Consider the following 16,555-nt stretch of genomic DNA (forward strand, 5'->3'; position numbering starts at 1 on the left):
TGAGCATTGCCCTATCTTTTTTTTGCATAAGAGAGACTGCAACCACTGCGGTAATGGGAAATACTGCGTGAGTATGAGTATTTTGCGTCCGACGAGCCTCACTATTCGACCACCTAATCTTTCTTCCAGTCCAACTGGGACTTAATCTGCATCGTCGTCGTCGTCATCGCTATCTGCCTCTTTCAAGGACAGTGTAGGATGATTCTCCGGGTTGGTGATGAGGTCAACTGAAAGTCCTCTCCACCCAGCAGCTTGCCTGCTCTTCTTTACTGATGATGGAGATAATGGTGGGGACTTAGTTTTGCCAGTTTTTGCCGTTTTGCCAATTGCCGTTCTGCCGTTTTTTTTTGGCAGAACTCGCCCCAAAATATTTCTGCCTCCTACACTATGCAGCAGCAGCGCAACCCATAAACGTTATTTATTCTGTTCCCTCGGCCCCCTTCTGGCACACTCCGTCGGAGTACCTATAAAAGCTCAAAAAAGGGGGTATTTCACTTCGATAATGACGACCAACATGCCAAACGATCTTTATGCTGTCGCAAGTTTGAGTTCTAGTAAAATTATCATCATTCAAGAGCTCACCATTAGTCTAGATTTCTTCCTCATCCCGATCGGAACAGGACAATCTTCTGTACGTTCACAAGAAATAGGGGATGTCTTCCAAAATAACACGTTCTAGGTCGCAGAATATATTGCAGAGTGCCACAGAGTCCTGGAAAAACCAGGCCTAACATTTAAGGTGAGAATGAGTATGTGCGAGCTGTTTCGTCTAGGTCTCACCAATCTTGCTTTTAGATGCAGTAAGATCCGAGTCATTTATTTATATGTTGAACTTCTGATGACGATACATGTCTCAGCGGATATGGTACTAATCTTGGTCAGTAGCAACAGGTGGTCGACCTTTGCTTTTTGCTGACAACGCTCATCAGAGGGGCCTTGGAGCGAAGTGTCTAAAGCCATACATGATTGCCATGCTGCAGTACACGCCAAAGGTGCCCCTCGAGTTGCCACCGACATCCGCATTGGTACACGCGTAGATCGTGACACTCTCGCAGGTGATGGCAACGACCACAAGGTGAGACGTGTAGAAGAGATCCTAGCAAGAGACAGAGCAACTGCACGATGAGTCCGTGTTGCTTGATCAGTTTATTTAGGCAGGTAATCGTGTATGATTTGTTTTGGCTTCGGCTTCATGCTTTCGCATCATCTGTACAACATAGGCATGGCGACATTATGTGACGTGATTTCATACTTGACGCGATAGACATATATCGCAACAGTGACCCTATAGCGCGGTAATCTGCAACTGATCCTTCACGCACAGTGAGGACCAGCGTTCATGTAGGACGACGAAAGTATCCGCGTAGCCGTACGGAGTATCTACTAAGTGGCGGGACAGCCAACGAATAAAAGTAACAAAACCATGCGAGCGTAAACAGGAAAGCAGAAAAGTTAGATTGATAGGCAGGAAAGTAATGTGCTGGGACTATTGGCTTCGACTCGGCAGCGTTTGGCATGGCATGCAGTCGAGAATGACAATGACATATGTTCGAGGAGGCATGAACAGCCAGAACCCGTCATCTGAAGCGTTAAAAAGTGCAGCCCGATGATCTTTAGAAGCAATGTGAGCATGTAGTAGTAAGCAGACAAGTATGGATTACTTACAGCGAATGGGTCTCAAGCTAGACACCTATATGAACAAACACGATCTGCTGTTCCAGTGGAACCTTGTTGCGCCGCAATGTCTTCACAGCCTTGTGCAACGCTACCGCAGCCCGTGTGCAGTCCAATCTCCCTGAACCATCAATCAGGTGAAGGTAAAAAGCAGACGCCATCTGCCGTGCAACCTCGTCGTCAACAGACCACATCGAACCAATCACACTGCGAAATCCGGAGAATTGCATAGCCGCAGCGAGATGGATCGACTCGTCCGGACTCTTCTTATCGCCCACGGTAGTGTGACAGGCTGATAAAAACGCGAACTGCGGATTCTGCCAATCAGACCGGACGATGTCCTTGATTGTTAAAAGCCCGTCGTGCATCGCAAAGGAAGACTCAAATGTTTGTTGCTGATTCGGCATTCCATGGCAGGCAAGGTGAAGCCATTGATTCCGGCTCAATGCCTTCAATGCTCCCTCTACTGTTGCATTGCTGTCCGCAAGTGAAGTGAAAGACGCAACGGGTTTAACGTGCTGAGCGACGACGGCCAGCTCAGAAGCGACACAGCGGAGTTCCTTCCCTCTGTCCGGGTGTGCTTGACCAATGGCAACGAATTGTTGCAAGGATGCATCTTGAGAAACCTGCTGCCTCGCACGAATGAGAGTCGTCAAAGTCGGAGTGTAAGAAGATATGTAAACGTGAGACAAATTGTCTTTCTTCTTCTCGTAGGGTCCTGCTGCATGTAAAGGAAGCGGCGTGAACTCGGCGGTGGGACACCACCAGATGCGCGAGCCACGGGGAACTGCTGACTCCCTGAGAGCTTGGACCACGGGGTTGACAATGTCATCCCAAAGCTTGCGGAGGATGCCGACAAGCTCGTGTTGATGATCAGAATAACCAAATTGCTCTACAAGGGACTGAAACTCGGAGGACAATTCGGATATTTCGGTTGGTGCAATATTGAGTGGAACATGGACAGGATCTTGGGCACGCAAAATAATCAAGGCATCACAGCTGTACCGACTAGCGTTGACAATGATGACTGGACCATCTTCAGCTGCCTTCTGGAGGTCAGAAAACAGCGGAGGCAGGAGAAACCAAGAAAAGTTGGGGAGCGCGCGGATGCGTGATACGACATCATCCCATTGCTTGGTCAGTTGCCCGATTGGTTGGGACTGGTCTTCAGTAGACTGATCGAATGCATCACGAAGCTGAGAGCTAAGTCGCTTGAACTCTTCCGCCAAGGCTGCGCCGGTGTTACCTGAAAGGGAAAGTTCATCGAGTGGCGTGCGGAAGCGCGCCAACTGAGTCCAGAATACTGCACGGCCCTGCTCCACTAGTTGTACAGCAGTCGTCAAGGCACCATAACGGACACCACACGAGAAAGCATCAGTGGCAAGGGAAGAAGTGGCCTCCCTGACAACATCGAAATGACGTGGAGAAGAAGACAAAAGAGCAACATGCTGATCCAGAAAGTTCAATGCGGTCTGATAGGCAACCAATGTAGAGCCATGCTTCAGCTTCTCCACTGAGGCTACCCATGACTTGGCAGCGCTAAGATCCCCACGAGAAGCTGCATGTGATAGGCGGGAAAGTTGTAAATACAGCCTGAAAGCTTCATCAAGGTCAGACAGGACACCCCGCTGCTCGAATCTGGCAAGAAGGCCGATGGCAAGATCGTTGAGAGACCTGGATCGATCAGAATGACCGGGGGGACGGAGGAGCAGTGCGGCTCGATGGAGCTCAATGGCCTCATCAAGGTCAGACAGGACACCCCGCTGCTTGAATCTGCCTTGAAGGCTGACGGCAAGATTGTTGAGAGACACGGATCGATCAGAATGACCGGGGGGACAGAGGAGCAGTGCGGCTCGATGGAGCTCAATGGCCTCATCAAGGTCAGACAGGACACCCCGTTGCCTGAATCTGTTATGAAGGCTGGTGGCAAGATTATACAGACATGTGGATCGACGAGAATGGTCAGGAGGACATCGCTGCAAGGCCGCTCGAAACACCTTCACATCGTCTACTATGTTATTGGCGCAAGATAATAACTGCGCCATGTCACTGTGAAGGGTCTCGCAATGAGTGCAAAATTGGTAGAGTCAGAGTGAATAGTACGCACGCAGGGAGCAGAAATTCGAGCAGTGACCGCTGGCACACTGAAGATGTGCGGGGGAAACAATATAGTGAGTGCTGACAGAGCTCATAGATTCAACAGCGGGTCACAGAAGTTACAACGAGGCTCAGGCACTGTGTGAATGAGGCTCTGCTGGATCCGTTCAACTATTCTACACAATATACCATGACACCGAAATTTACAATACACACAAATATGCCGTCATTCCAGCACATATTTTCATAGTTTTTTCACTGTAGCATATAATATATCATCAAATAAAACTATTCTCGCTATTTATTATATTAGATGTATCAAGGGTGTCGATTAGTGTCGAATATTCAAATCGACACTGCCACAGGGCAGGAGGTCATTTCGAGGTTATCTACATATAAACTACCCCACTACTTCATGTCCGAACGACCACCTCCTTGCGAGTGTTCTCACCAACTATGGGGTGCCTTGAGAAGGTGAGAAGTCCAACCTCTGCACGAAGACGCATACCATTCGATTCACATTCCCAGCATTTGCGGATTAGCTATGATCAGGGCTCACGGTCAAAATATGATCATCGAAGATACATTAAGTTTCGCTGTGATGACATACGACTATCGAGTCGCGCCTAGACCTCGCTTCGTGTTCTTGATGATGGCTGTCAAAGGGGCATCAATCCCCGTGGACGAAACACTGCCAATCCTATCTCCTTCTGCCCAACCCATAGAAGCAAGCATCTTGAACCCGACATTCGTTTCTCCAATCTTTGGAGCAGCCTGCGAATGACAATGTTATACTGTGTCTTATTGAAAGGGAGGAATCACGTACCTTGCCAACTTCATCTCCATCTTTGTGTCGAGGCATTGTATCGAATCCACCTCCATGTCTCTTCATGACATTCTTAACTTTCCGTTCATCAGCGAAACGCGTCCTCGTGGCCTTGGTGAGAGTAATATATCTCCTATCTCCTTTGCCTTTGCTATGGCTCTTGAGGTTAAACGCGTTAGCAAGTTCGTGAACTTGCTTCCTCGACATCTTGTCCATCGGAGGAAGGACCATCCTATTGTTGTTCTTTCCGCCAATATCATCGATAATAAAGCGGCGAATCTGCTCCTCTAGTGAATCCATATCTACGATGGCATTCGGAATTTGACTCGGATCCAGCTGCGCAGCCTGCCCACATCGCTTTGCGCCCCTTTTTACCGCCTTTCTTTGGCGTAAAGGGATCGGCGGCGGCGAGAATGTGAGCCTCTTTGCGAGCTTGTTTGCGTTCAGCTTTCTTGGCTCGATCTTTCTCCCATATTTCTTGAAGATCATCAGGCAGTTCCTTCATCTTGTCTTTCTTGCGCTCTGGAAATCGATTTAGATAATTGCACGACACCAAATGACAAGAGCACCCACTCGCTGGCTCCATCTCTGTGTAGGTGAAGGACCCGTTTAATTCCACGTAATCGTCGAGGTGGTCAAATTGACCATTATGTATTGCCCGGAATACTTTATTGCGTAGTTTTTGGTTTTTACTGCTAGCTATATCGCTATGCATTTCAAGCAGGTCCTATGCGTAGGGAAAGTCAGCGCTCAAGGAATGCAGGAAGTGAAATCAAGACACCTCTATTTGTGCAATGTAATCATCGTCGGCATCACCTCGATTCCATCGCGGGAAATCATCACCAGACGACTCATCTGAATCGCTTTCAGGTGTTTCTGTTTCTGGCTTGGTCGCGCGCGATTTCTCGCGGACTCGATGAAGTCTACTCTGGAAATTAGCTCGGGGACTGAGGTCATCGTCAGACGAATCTTCCCCATCGTCAGAATCATCTGAGGGTGAAGGTCCACGAGGTTTCGTGTCCTCCGATTCGGCAATAAGTATCTCTTCCTCTACTTCAAACACCGCATTTTCCTCCTTGTCTTCTTCGTCGCTCGTGTCGTTATAAGACCCGTGGGAATCACTTCCGTCGTCTTCTTCTTCCTCGTCCTCCATCTTCGTCCTCTCTTCGTCCTGAATGTCATCCATCGTGACATGCCGCGATCCCTCTGCGCTCATACTCTGAACGAACCCTTTCATAGCCTCCAAATTGGGCTCAAGATCCGGGTCCAGATCCATGCCTCCCAGTCCATTAGACACTTCATCAATGCCATCCTTTTCTAGAACGTCGTCGTCGCCATCACCCCAATCAATATCAGAGTCATCCTTCCGCCTAGACTCCCATCGGACGTCCCTGCGCTCCCGTTCATCGGCGTCCCTCAATCGGGCTTCCGAGAGTATCGCGCCAAAGGACCCAAACAACGCCTGACGTTTAGCACGTTTACGCACTACTCGGGCTTCTTGTTTCCTCGCTTGCACCCTCACTTTGGAGCGATCGCCAGGAGTGAAGACGGGTCTTTGACGCTGTTTCTTTACGTTGGGAGAAGTGAAACCGAACGAAACGGAGGAGAACTGGGGGGGTTCACTGGACTGTGTGGGGATTATCTTATCATCGACTGGAGACTGAGGAAGGGAGTGATTTTGCACGGGATTGGTAGTCCCTGTCAGTACAGACCTCAAGGGTAACCGTACGCGGGGAACATCAGGAATGGGCGAAGCTCGCCCTGATCGTGGGTGCGGCGCAACATAAACAATAAGTTCGTCCTCTTCCCCAAGAGGAGCGCCAACCCAGGGGGTACGATCAAAAAGCACGATGTCACTAGCGGAGCGATGCCTGGTAGGTTCTGTATCCACGAAGAAGGTGGGGGTATCGTCTTTTGGAAGACGTGCAGGAGAAGCAGTGATTTCATTTGAGATTGATGTTGCCGGAGGCTGCGAGAATGTGATCGTCTCTGGTTTATCGACGGCTATTTCGTCATCTTGAGTTATAACCAGAGCAGCTGCTGATTTCTCTAGCGTAGTGACGCCGTGTACCGAAGTTGCGATCGTCTTACTGACGACTACATCAGTGGATACGAAGACAGGTTTTTTGGGCTTTGCATCTGTGTGCTTCGACACTGGACGGGGTGAGGGCCTGACATTGCGATTGTTCTTGTTATACATCCCAGTGAATACCTCCTCGCGTGAAGAAGAGGCGACTTGAGGGACCCGAGCACTAGTCGAAGCCTGAGCTTTACCAAGCCGAGGAAGCAGTTTACCCATATCAGCAAAATCAACCTCCTCCAACTCATCCTCAGAACGACCATCTTCTGAGGACGGACGACGATGGAGGGGGCAGATCCCTTCCACTGAATACACGAGTAACGCGATCCTGCAGTGGGAACATGGCTTTCCTCGCTTGCACCTAAACAGCCAAACATCCAGCGTTCAGGGCAAAATATCAAGGACAGAAAACACAACACATACCAGCGCTCTCAGCTACAGGCTGAAGAATCTCTTCTACCTCTCCAAACAACGTCTTCGTATGCACAGATGGCACGAATTTAATAGGTCTGAGGTACCTTGCGGAGTCGAGAGTGTTAGGTCCATTTCTGTTCTGACCACGGCCAAAGCCTGGTCGTGCTCTGCCAGTAGGAGCAGTCAAACTCTCCCCGTCCCCGTCCTCTCCCCCTAGTACCCATACCAATACCCATTCCACGCCGCGGGGTACTTCCTCCTCGTTGAGGTATCGCTGATCCCTAATTCCAGATCCACGTCCACGTCCCCCTCGACCACGCCACGGACTCCCACCTCTCGAAAAGTCTGCATAAACGTCAAGATAAGACGAAACACTTGTTGTTTCTCCTACGCACAATTCGATGGTGGTTCTTGCCAGACCTGGACCACGAAATCAGTTTCGGTGTGAGGGTAGGCTCCTCCATGTGTGTCGTTGTGAAATTGCCCACGACCTCGTCCGCGTCCGCGTCCACGACTTCCACCTCGATATTGACCTCTAGGAGAGCCTCGAAATCCACGGCCTCGATCGTTGTTGTTTCCTCTAGGCATAGGAACACAGAGAGTAACTCGTACAAGAGATATGAATACAATCGGTTGGATACAGCTAGATATGTGGATGAGTTTGAGAGGATGGGTGAATCATGCCAAAATCGGTGCCGTTAACTTTGGAGTCCCGCGGTAAAATGGTGCAGCCAATGATGTTGAATTGTTGCAGTACGTCTAATATCCATTCACATTTCAAATATATAGCACGAAACAGGAGTAAAGCAGCAAACTTATACCGACAGAGAAGAAAAAAATCTGGAATATGAACAATACCAAAGCCATGCATGCATGTACAGGAACAAGCTATGATAACAAAAACAAGCGTTCTTCAAAAAACCAAGAAACAATCCTCACTCCTAAATCTTTACACATGCATTCACTGCCTACCCATCAGTAACCTATCAAAACAACCCACAAAACCCTCACCTTAACTAGATCGCGGAGGAGGCAAATACCTCCGATCATCCCTCGGATCGGGTCTATACGCAGGCCGTCCATACATCCTCGAAGGGGGCGGCGACCTCGGCCTCGTATCCCTATCGTACGCAGCCCCATAAGGCGGTCCATCTACCCTCTCTCTCGGCGGATACTCCCTCTCAACCCCAGCAGAAGCACTACTAAACGGCGGCGGCCCCCCACGCTGCGACTCATAGAACCCACCGCTCGTCCCACTCCCAGGAGGAGGCGTCGCCGCAGAACGAGGTGGGTAATCAGCCATCCTGCGCGGTGAGTAGTAGCCACCCCCACCACCGTTATACGGCGGGTCCTCGCGTGCGCGTTTGAGAGGGGGTCGGATATCGTCTAGAGAACTGTTCGCGCCGCCTCGTCTTGGTGGGCTCGGGCTGCGGGGACGGACACCGCGGACGAACGGGGGGTCGTTTTCTGGACCTGTGTAGCGTGGACGGTCGAAGTCCCGGGGTGGATAGGAACGGTCGTCTACGGGCGGCGGGTATCCGTCTCCCAGGCGCGAGCTTAGTGGACGGGAAGAGTCTAGAGGACGGACTGGCGAACTAGCGAACGGGGCTCTGCGTTCTGGTTCACGTCCTTCCCACACAGAACCTCTGGGAGGTGGTGCGTCGCGGTCATAGCGTTCTCTCTGGGGCTCTCTATCATATGGTCTCCACACAGGCAGACGAGACTTGTCATCATCGGCAGCACCATACCAGTCACGCCGCCTATCGAACGAGTCTCGCTGATCAGCAGTCGTAAACCTTCGGTCAGAATCGGCGTCGAATGGAGCGTCCGCCCGAGGTGGTGACCGCGGAGGGTAGTAACTCCTGCCTCGAACATCCGAAGGGGGTGGAGTGTAGCGACGAGTATCCATAGCATCCGGACGCCTGTCATCACCGAACCCTCTGTCAAGGTCCGAGCGGTAAGGTGGTCTTACATCTGGTCTCTCCCTTGAGAGATCCCTTGCACGGAGATCGCGCGCATCACGATTAACTGGCGGTGAATCTTTGGGTCCACGGAGGTCATCCCGAGCGACAGATGCCGCCCGAGGTGGGGCCACATAACCACTGGGACGAGGGGGAGGAGTTGCTGGGCGTGCAAAGTTATCGTTGACAGGTGGACGAGGACGGACGTCAGCAGGAACAGCAGGACGATCACTCAAAGGCGGCACACGTGATGGTTCTTCAGGGCTAGTACGAGGAGCACGGTCATCCGAAAGAGGTCGATCAGAAGCGACGATAGGTGCATTTGACAAGCGCTCCTCCAAACTCGGTTGGTGGGTAACACGATTTTCCGCTCTTGGAGCCCCAGGCTGGCTGAGACGGTCTTGGAGAGAAGGGACTGGTTGTTGAGAAATTCTCTCTTCAAGAGGTCGAGGACGGTCAACATCCGCAGGAAGTGGTGGACGTGCATCGGCAGGAGGAAGACGAGCGGTTCTGTCATCGGGTGAAAGCGGAGGTCGAGTAGTACGATCTTCAGAACTGTGAACTGAGCCAGCAAGTGGCCTCGATGAATGACCGTCAAGGGAGACTCGTCTAGGACGATCGCGGTCATCAACAACCATACCGCGCGATTCACGGTCATCAACAGGTGGTCGCCTATCATCGATAGGCGGACGTGAACCACGATCGTCAGGGCGCAGAGAAGGGCGCCTGTCTGCATCCAGATCGTCTTTTGCATCAAAGCGGCGAGGAGTGACGTCAAAAGGGTATCGGGGCTCATAGTGGCGCTGTTCTGGGGGAGGTCTGGGAGCATGGCTCCGTCCATATGAACGACCACCATATTGAGGGCGATCTCTGTCACGATCACGTCCCCATTCACGTTCTCTCTCACGTTCTCTTTCACGTTCTCTGTCTCTGTCTTTATCAAGGAATGCTTGATCCCTTGGAGGAATTCGGGCGTCATTACCGTTAGGGCGGCTATCGAAAGGACGGGGACCGTTACGTTCCGCATCAAATCGTGACCTTCTGTCGTCCAAGGGGAAGGAATCCCGTCTTAGATCGTCTTTCCCATCGAATGTGGACTTTGTGGCTGAAGAGTCGACGGGAGGACGAGTGGTATACTCACCAGGACGGTCACCAACAGGACGAGGGGGATCATTCTTCGAGCTGTCGCGATCAGGACCAAGAGCACCATCTCGGGCGCTAACGTCGACGTTATCTGGACCCTTAGTTTCGGCTTTCAACGGGGTAGGTTCAACCTTTTTTCCAGGTTTCGGTCCTCCAGGTGGGGAAGTAGGGTCAGGAATCTAAGAAAAGTAACACGTGTGAATTGCGGAGCTTGGGGTAAGAGGACTAAAATAAGTACATTGGCGGTATTGGTTGATTTCCAAGAGTCTTTGACTACGGGTGGATCTGCAGGCCTCCTTGTCGAATCTGAAGAGTAAGGAGGGATTTGGTCGTCAGAAGAGATATCGTAACCAGAGTGATTGTAATAGTCGGCAGGAGTCTGATCTGGATGTGGCGGAACTTGAGAAGTTGGGCCCAAGTAGAGGCTAGCAAGAGCAGCGGGCTGAGGGATTGCACGATAGAACTCGTGCTGACCTTCCTTGATAGCAGTTTTTAGATTTTCAAGTACTTCAAGATCGTTTTTGCCTGGAGGTAGCATGACTTGTTGAGAAAAGAATTGCTGCTGCTGTTGTTGCTGTTGTTGTTGCTGCTGCTGCGGATGGGGTCCGTGCACTGGAGCCACATGGAAGTTGTAGGACAAGCCGAAATTTCCCGGTAACTGAAAGTTACTGTTATTGTTTGAATTGCTGTTGGTGTTGGCAGAAGAAGAAGCAACCGAGAATGGGGAAGACATTAGAGCAGGTTCTTCGCTTGGTAGAGGTACAAGGAAAGAAGTGTTTGGATCTTCTGTGAAAGTGGTGACCGTTCGTTCGCGGTTGTTCACGTTGTTTCGGCCCTTGCGCTTTTTATTTTGCCTCGCTGACATTTGGCGGTCCGATACGAAACTTTACCCAAGATTTTTTAATCCTAACAAGATCGGATTGATCAGTTTCGATCGTATCGATAATATTGAAACATGCCTTACCAACGAGGTGTAGATGGTTGTAGTCAAGAAGATAGAGAGTTGGGCACTGATTTAGACCAAAACTAGTCTTGTGACCGTCTCTTTATGAGCGCTCGCTACTGGCGTAGACGGTGACACCCTCTATAACTTATGTGACTATAAGGCTTGATCTGTCTGAACTACGACGATTTTGAGGTACGTAACGCTCCCACACAGCCGGGCAACTACGTGCACTGCAACAGCTGGCACTGCCTGGCAGTCAACGCAAGCTTATCAAAAGAGGTTATCAAGGGTATCCTAGCAATCTCTAGAAGGCGGTAATCGCCATTGGAGTGACTCTGACTTCAGCGGCGCAGACCAGATAGCTGACTGAAAAGAAAAGCATCGAACTTTGTAGAATAATGGTGAAATTTCCTAAAAGAGACATACCCTCTTCGTGTTAAAGTTTATCAACGCGCCTTGAATTTGTAAAAACACGTCTGCTCTAGCATCTTGATCTTTCTTCTTAATCATTTCCATAGACTAGTTAACATAGCAATGTCTGTCGTGGGTGTCGACTTCGGTACTCTTCACAGCAAGGTCAATACTCTATCTTCGCTTAGATCACCTGGTACTCACTTTTAATCCAAAGATCGGTGTCGCAAGAAATCGAGGTATCGATATCATTGCAAACGAAGTTTCCAATCGTGCAACTCCGTCTGCATCTTCTTTAGTGATCATTGTATCGTTCATGCTGATGCTATACTTTTTCATCTAGATCTCTCGTTGCATTCGGCCAGAAACAACGTGCTATCGGCGAATCTGCAAAAACTCAAGAGACTTCAAATTTCAAGAATACGATAGGATCTCTCAAATGTCTCATCGGTAGAACACTACAGGATCCCTGATGTTGAAGTAGAGAAGAAATTTCTCAATGCAACCCTCGTCGATGTCGGAGGAACAGTCGGCACCCAGGTTCGCTACCGATAAAAAATTAATTCATCTCATACTGATCTCCGGTATTGCAGATAATATATCGCGGTGAAAAACAGACTTTTTCTGCGACTCAGCTCGTTGCAATGTATCTCGGAAAGCTGCGTGATATCACCGCAAACGAGCTCAAGACCGCAGTCTCTGATCTCGTCATTGCCGTCCCAGGATGGTTCTCAGATATTCAGCGGAGAGCAATGATCGACGCCTGCACAGATTGCTGGTCTCAACGCTCTTCGTCTCATTAACGATACCACTGCTGTCGCTCTCGGTTACGGTATCACAAAGACTGATCTCCCCGACCCAGAAAACCCACGGCACGTCATGTTCGTTGACGTTGGCCATTCCTCCATGTCTGTCTCAGTCGTCGCATTCGCCAAAGGGCAATTAACAGTCAAAGCAGCCGCGTACGATCGCCACTTGGGTGGTCGTGATATCGACTACGCTCTCATCCAGTACTTTGCTGATCAGTTTAACGCCAAATACCACATCGACGTCCTCTCCAGCCCCAAAGCAACCTTCCGTCTCGGCGTCGGTTGCGAGAAACTGAAAAAGGTTCCTTTCAGCTAACAACGAGGCTCCCTTGAACGTCGAATCACTCATGAACGACATTGACGCCTCATCCAAGCTCAACCGTGAAACATACGAAGAGCTTATCTCAGGCGTCCTCGACCGCATCGCCGTGCCCCTCCAACAAGCCCTCGTCGAATCTGGAATTAGCATCGATGCCATCGACGCCGTCGAGCTCGTCGGTGGTACCACCCGTATCCCAGCAGTCCGCGCCCGCATCCAAGCTGCCCTCGGAGGCAAGACTCTCTTCACTACCCTCAACCAAGATGAAGCCATCGCCCGCGGCGCCACATTCGCCGCCGCATTCCAATCCCCCACCTTCCGCGTGCGCGAGTTCCACGTGCACGACATCGCTCAGTACCCCATCAAGGTGTGCTGGGAACGCGCTGCTGCGGACCCAGATGATGACAACTGAGCTCGTCGTTTTCCCCCGTGGGAATGGTATCCCGTCTACCAAGATCCTCACGTTCTACCGCAAGGAGCCGTTTGAGATCGATGCTCAGTATGTGGACCCTGCAGGCCTGCCTGGAGGTATCAACCCGTGGATCGCACGATTCACTGCAGAAGCTGTCCCGCCTTCCTCAGATGGCGACCTCACGTGCATCAAGCTAAAGACAGCGGCTGAACTTGCACGGGATCATGTCAGTTTGAGTCTGCGTACGTAGAAGAGGTGGAAGAGCGTGAGGAAGCAATGGAAGTTGATGGAGAGGCACCGAAGAAGAAGCGAGTTGTGAAGAAGAATGAGATTCCGTTCTCTACTCGCACTTCGTCGCTTGACCCTAGCGTTATCGAGAAGCTGAAAGAGCAGGAGGCGGAGATGCATGCTGCTGATAAGCTTGTCATGGACACCGAGGTTGGTCGTCTGTCTTATCAAAATCGACGCTTGCTGATGGGTGTTAATAGGACCGCAAGAACGCGCTTGAGGAATATGTCTACGACATGCGTGCCAAGCTCGACGAGCGCTACTCATCCTACGTACAGGCCTCAGAAAAAGAGAAGCTCATGGGCATGTTCCAAGAAGCCGAAGACTGGCTCTACAGCGAAGAAGGCGAAGACGCCACCAAAAGCGCCTATGTCGCTAAACTCGACACCCTCAAAGCAGTCGGCGACCCCATCGTCACGCGCTACCGCGAAGCCGAAGACCGCCCCAAAGCCATGGCCCACCTCCGCGCAGCCCTCAACGACTACATCAGCCAAGCTACCTCCTCAGACGAGAAATTCGCGCACATCTCTGAGAGCGAAAAACAAAAAGTCGTTGAAAGATGCGCGACGGTTCAAAAGTGGCTTGATGACCAGACTGCACGCCAGGCTGAGAGGCCGAAGAATGTTGATCCTGTTTTGACGAGTGCGGAGATTTTGAAGAAGAGGGAAGATGTGGTTTACTTTGCGGTTCCGATTTTGACGAAGGTGAAGCCTAAGCCTGTGAAGTCGGAGGGTACGCCTTCGGGGACGCCCAATAATGGGACGGGGACGCCGCAGAGTGGGACGCAGACGCCTGATCCTGGTGCGCAGGGGCCTTCGAAGGGGGAGGAGGAAGTTCCTGGGCCGCCGGAGATGGATGTTGATTAGAGGCTTTCGATGAACATGTTTCGAGTCGATTCGCATTTTCTCCTCTGAAAATCAGCCGTAATTGTCCGGGTTGTTTTGATTAGAACATGATGATGCGTAGAGCATATACAGTAACGCAATATAGTGTACTACTATCGTTTGACGTCTATTTTCTTTTTGTCTTGAGTCAGTCGAGTACAGTGTACACGGGTCCGTCAGTGGGCTACACTCGCGTTTCAAGGATTACTTAACATACCAATGAGTACAGCTTGTGTGTTATCATATCATGGATCGGCACTACATTTCTTAAAGAACCCATAGCAGAGTGTCTTTTTTCGCAAAGGAGTTTGCTCATGGCCAATTTGGCGATGAGAGATCGCTGGCAAGATGTTCAGTACGCAGGACACAAAGGGCCTGGTTCTTGGTCAGGTTCAGCGAGGAGCCGCCGTGAACAGTGCTCAAATAGAAACCAGTCTCTTGTTTGGCCATCTCGACGGACTCTATGCGAACAACCGAGCGAGTCGCGAGCAAGTACGACCGAACAAGAGGAGGCAAGCCACGGTCAAACCGATACAGGAAGGTGTCTGATTTGAGCGACCGCGTGTTTTGCCGAGACAAATCGCACTTGCTCAGATTCTACTGCAATCCTTTGAATTCAGCTGACATGCATTATGTCCAACCTATGAGGTTGTTTGTGTTCAGCCCTCAAGTTATTCCAAGACTAGGATGTATATTTGTTCGCCAACATGTGATGCATTCAAGTCAATATCATATTGAGCATTTAAGATTCCTCCGTTCAATGGTTTGCACCGTTCAAGCAGTCCCGACGCAACCATGCTGAATGAACTAGATATTGTGTCACCAACCACAGCACCAATGCGGAAGCAGAAACATGACTCACATTGTGTTGTGACGTGTCAATGGGGCTTCTGGCTCTGGCCCGGGATGGTTGTGCACGAACCACCGTAATACTATGAGTGTTGCGAGTTATGGAGTTAGATCCTGGATGCAAAGCAAACTGCTCACTCATACTCACCTCAGAGACAAGGCAAGTCAAGCCTTGGCAACAATCGCCGTTGGTGTTACAAGGTTCATATTCGTCGTTGCATGCACTGACAGACATGGATGCTGTCAAAGCAGCAACTAGCGGTGAGGAGGAAGGAGAAATGCATTATTTGCGAAGTGATATGGGGTGGGATCTGCCAAAAGGGTATATTGAATGATGAGGGAGGCACGGTAGGAAGTCGACTTGCTTTTATGTCCTGCACATAGGGTTGCGGGTAATCAGTTTAGCAGAATAGTTAAGCCTCACCTAGGTCCTATACTTCCCGTATTTCCTTCTTAGTAAAGAGGACAGACGGGGCTCTTCTGTCCCCTTTAGTAAGCTAGGAATTCATTCCTACAGAGCACCGCCGGTGCACACCAGTAAACTACCGTGACCTCAGCAGTAACACCACCATCAGCAAATGTGTCAGAAGCCGACAGGGCCTCGGCAGATACCGTAAGCCTGGCGTAGGGTTCCAAATGCGGCTACCGGCCTCACAGGCGTCACGCCAGGCATTGCAAGGCTCACAAATTGCTCGTAGAGGCCAGATAAGTATTTATACAAGATTTAGTAGTGACGGATGTGCCGTGAAGTATTATATACTGAAAAATACAACTCATTTGGTTATCGCAGTGTGTTTTAATACTCTCCATAGTCGCCATAGTCCTCCTCATTATCTGCAGCGCCCTCTCTGTCCTCGGCACCAAGATCAATCTCGCTATCACCATCACCATCATCTTCATTGTCATCCTCCCCATCATCCTCTATTATGCACTCCTGCAGATCTTCATACCCAAATTCACTGCACTCATCCTCTAATTCCGATCCTACATCCTCACCCGCTTCGTCATCTGAATCTTCCTCCCCATTGAGCTGATCCACAGGCTCTGGTGATTGATGATCCTCCAACTCTTCTGTGTATTCAGGCTCATCCTCCTTACCTTTGTCAGTATCACCTTGGCCAGTGGCCTCTTCATCCTTGTCCATATCAATGGAGTCCCTGCCAGTAGAACTGGCTTTGCATATCTTCATCTATGTCCTGGTCAGCATTGTGATGGGAAGCAGTCGTCCTCATTCATCGGCGATCCTGGCATGTAGAACATCCCACTACATTCACTTTCCTTCTTGAAAGGTACTGAGTTGAGGGCATCTCTATCATTGTAGAAGTTCTGTGTTGCCTCTCATGTTGCCTTATGTCCAACACTGCCACCATGAAAATGCATGAACATATCACGGTCCACAAATCTAATAAAATGTGAGTCGAGTGATGTTTTTTGAGAACAAT

The 16,555-nt window shown here is 50.3% G+C and overlaps 5 protein-coding genes across 5 annotated transcripts; 2 read left to right on the forward strand and 3 right to left on the reverse strand.

The window, feature by feature from the left end:
• Window positions 1-502: 502 nt before the first annotated feature.
• Window positions 503-1,126, forward strand: EDB91DRAFT_1045774 (uncharacterized protein; the record flags this gene model as incomplete). Its single annotated transcript, XM_041313211.1, has 5 exons — window positions 503-542; window positions 594-631; window positions 680-753; window positions 858-877; window positions 930-1,126. 5 exons carry the CDS (start codon window positions 503-505, stop codon window positions 1,124-1,126), a joined length of 369 nt encoding a protein of 122 aa, XP_041181959.1.
• A 457-nt stretch (window positions 1,127-1,583) lies between these two features.
• Window positions 1,584-3,961, reverse strand: EDB91DRAFT_1195825 (CHAT domain-containing protein). The gene is made up of 3 exons (XM_041320585.1): window positions 3,782-3,961; window positions 1,666-3,723; window positions 1,584-1,611 (listed from the first exon to the last, which is right to left on the reverse strand). Exon 2 carries the CDS (start codon window positions 3,717-3,719, stop codon window positions 1,683-1,685), a length of 2,037 nt encoding a protein of 678 aa, XP_041181960.1. The 5' UTR covers window positions 3,720-3,723; window positions 3,782-3,961; the 3' UTR covers window positions 1,584-1,611; window positions 1,666-1,682.
• Window positions 3,962-3,995: 34 nt separating this feature from the next.
• On the reverse strand, window positions 3,996-7,787 carry EDB91DRAFT_1104286 (uncharacterized protein). Its single transcript, XM_041317382.1, is given in 9 exon segments — window positions 3,996-4,146; window positions 4,158-4,545; window positions 4,598-4,922; window positions 4,951-5,119; window positions 5,171-5,324; window positions 5,379-6,926; window positions 6,952-7,031; window positions 7,095-7,436; window positions 7,487-7,787. The coding sequence occupies 8 exon segments, from the start codon at window positions 7,677-7,679 to the stop codon at window positions 4,384-4,386; spliced, it is 2,973 nt and encodes a 990-aa protein (XP_041181961.1). The 5' UTR covers window positions 7,680-7,787; the 3' UTR covers window positions 3,996-4,146; window positions 4,158-4,383.
• A 3,789-nt stretch (window positions 7,788-11,576) lies between these two features.
• On the forward strand, window positions 11,577-14,433 carry EDB91DRAFT_1104292 (Hsp70 protein-domain-containing protein). Its single transcript, XM_041317383.1, has 10 exons — window positions 11,577-11,717; window positions 11,770-11,834; window positions 11,896-12,002; window positions 12,034-12,092; window positions 12,146-12,259; window positions 12,324-12,662; window positions 12,685-13,047; window positions 13,079-13,318; window positions 13,348-13,530; window positions 13,581-14,433. The coding sequence occupies exons 1-10, from the start codon at window positions 11,676-11,678 to the stop codon at window positions 14,244-14,246; spliced, it is 2,178 nt and encodes a 725-aa protein (XP_041181962.1). The 5' UTR covers window positions 11,577-11,675; the 3' UTR covers window positions 14,247-14,433.
• A 1,476-nt stretch (window positions 14,434-15,909) lies between these two features.
• EDB91DRAFT_1078074 (uncharacterized protein) lies at window positions 15,910-16,302 on the reverse strand (the record flags this gene model as incomplete). Its single annotated transcript, XM_041314978.1, has 1 exon — window positions 15,910-16,302. The coding sequence occupies one exon, from the start codon at window positions 16,300-16,302 to the stop codon at window positions 15,910-15,912; it is 393 nt and encodes a 130-aa protein (XP_041181963.1).
• Window positions 16,303-16,555: the final 253 nt, after the last annotated feature.

Source organism: Suillus paluster (genome assembly GCF_016628075.1).
Source record: "Suillus paluster strain FC165 chromosome Unknown EDB91scaffold_5, whole genome shotgun sequence".
NCBI lineage: Eukaryota > Fungi > Basidiomycota > Agaricomycetes > Boletales > Suillaceae > Suillus > Suillus paluster.

What these genes read in the sequence shown, in the direction of transcription:
- EDB91DRAFT_1195825 (XM_041320585.1), bottom strand. Translation starts at nt 3,719, where the DNA reads ATGGCGCAGTTATTATCTTGCGCCAATAACATAGTAGACGATGTGAAG.
- EDB91DRAFT_1104286 (XM_041317382.1), bottom strand. Translation starts at nt 7,679, where the DNA reads ATGCCTAGAGGAAACAACAACGATCGAGGCCGTGGATTTCGAGGCTCT. An exon ending in GCAAGAACCACCATCGAATT is followed by an intron (nt 7,437 to 7,486) that starts GTGCGTAGGAGA and finishes ACGTTTATGCAG; the next exon opens with ACTTTTCGAGAGGTGGGAGT. An exon ending in AGCTGAGAGCGCTGGTATGT is followed by an intron (nt 7,032 to 7,094) that starts GTTGTGTTTTCT and finishes TTTAGGTGCAAG; the next exon opens with CGAGGAAAGCCATGTTCCCA.
- EDB91DRAFT_1104292 (XM_041317383.1), top strand. Translation starts at nt 11,676, where the DNA reads ATGTCTGTCGTGGGTGTCGACTTCGGTACTCTTCACAGCAAG. An exon ending in GTTTCCAATCGTGCAACTCC is followed by an intron (nt 11,835 to 11,895) that starts GTCTGCATCTTC and finishes TTTTTCATCTAG; the next exon opens with ATCTCTCGTTGCATTCGGCC. An exon ending in AGACCGCAGTCTCTGATCTC is followed by an intron (nt 12,260 to 12,323) that starts GTCATTGCCGTC and finishes ACGCCTGCACAG; the next exon opens with ATTGCTGGTCTCAACGCTCT.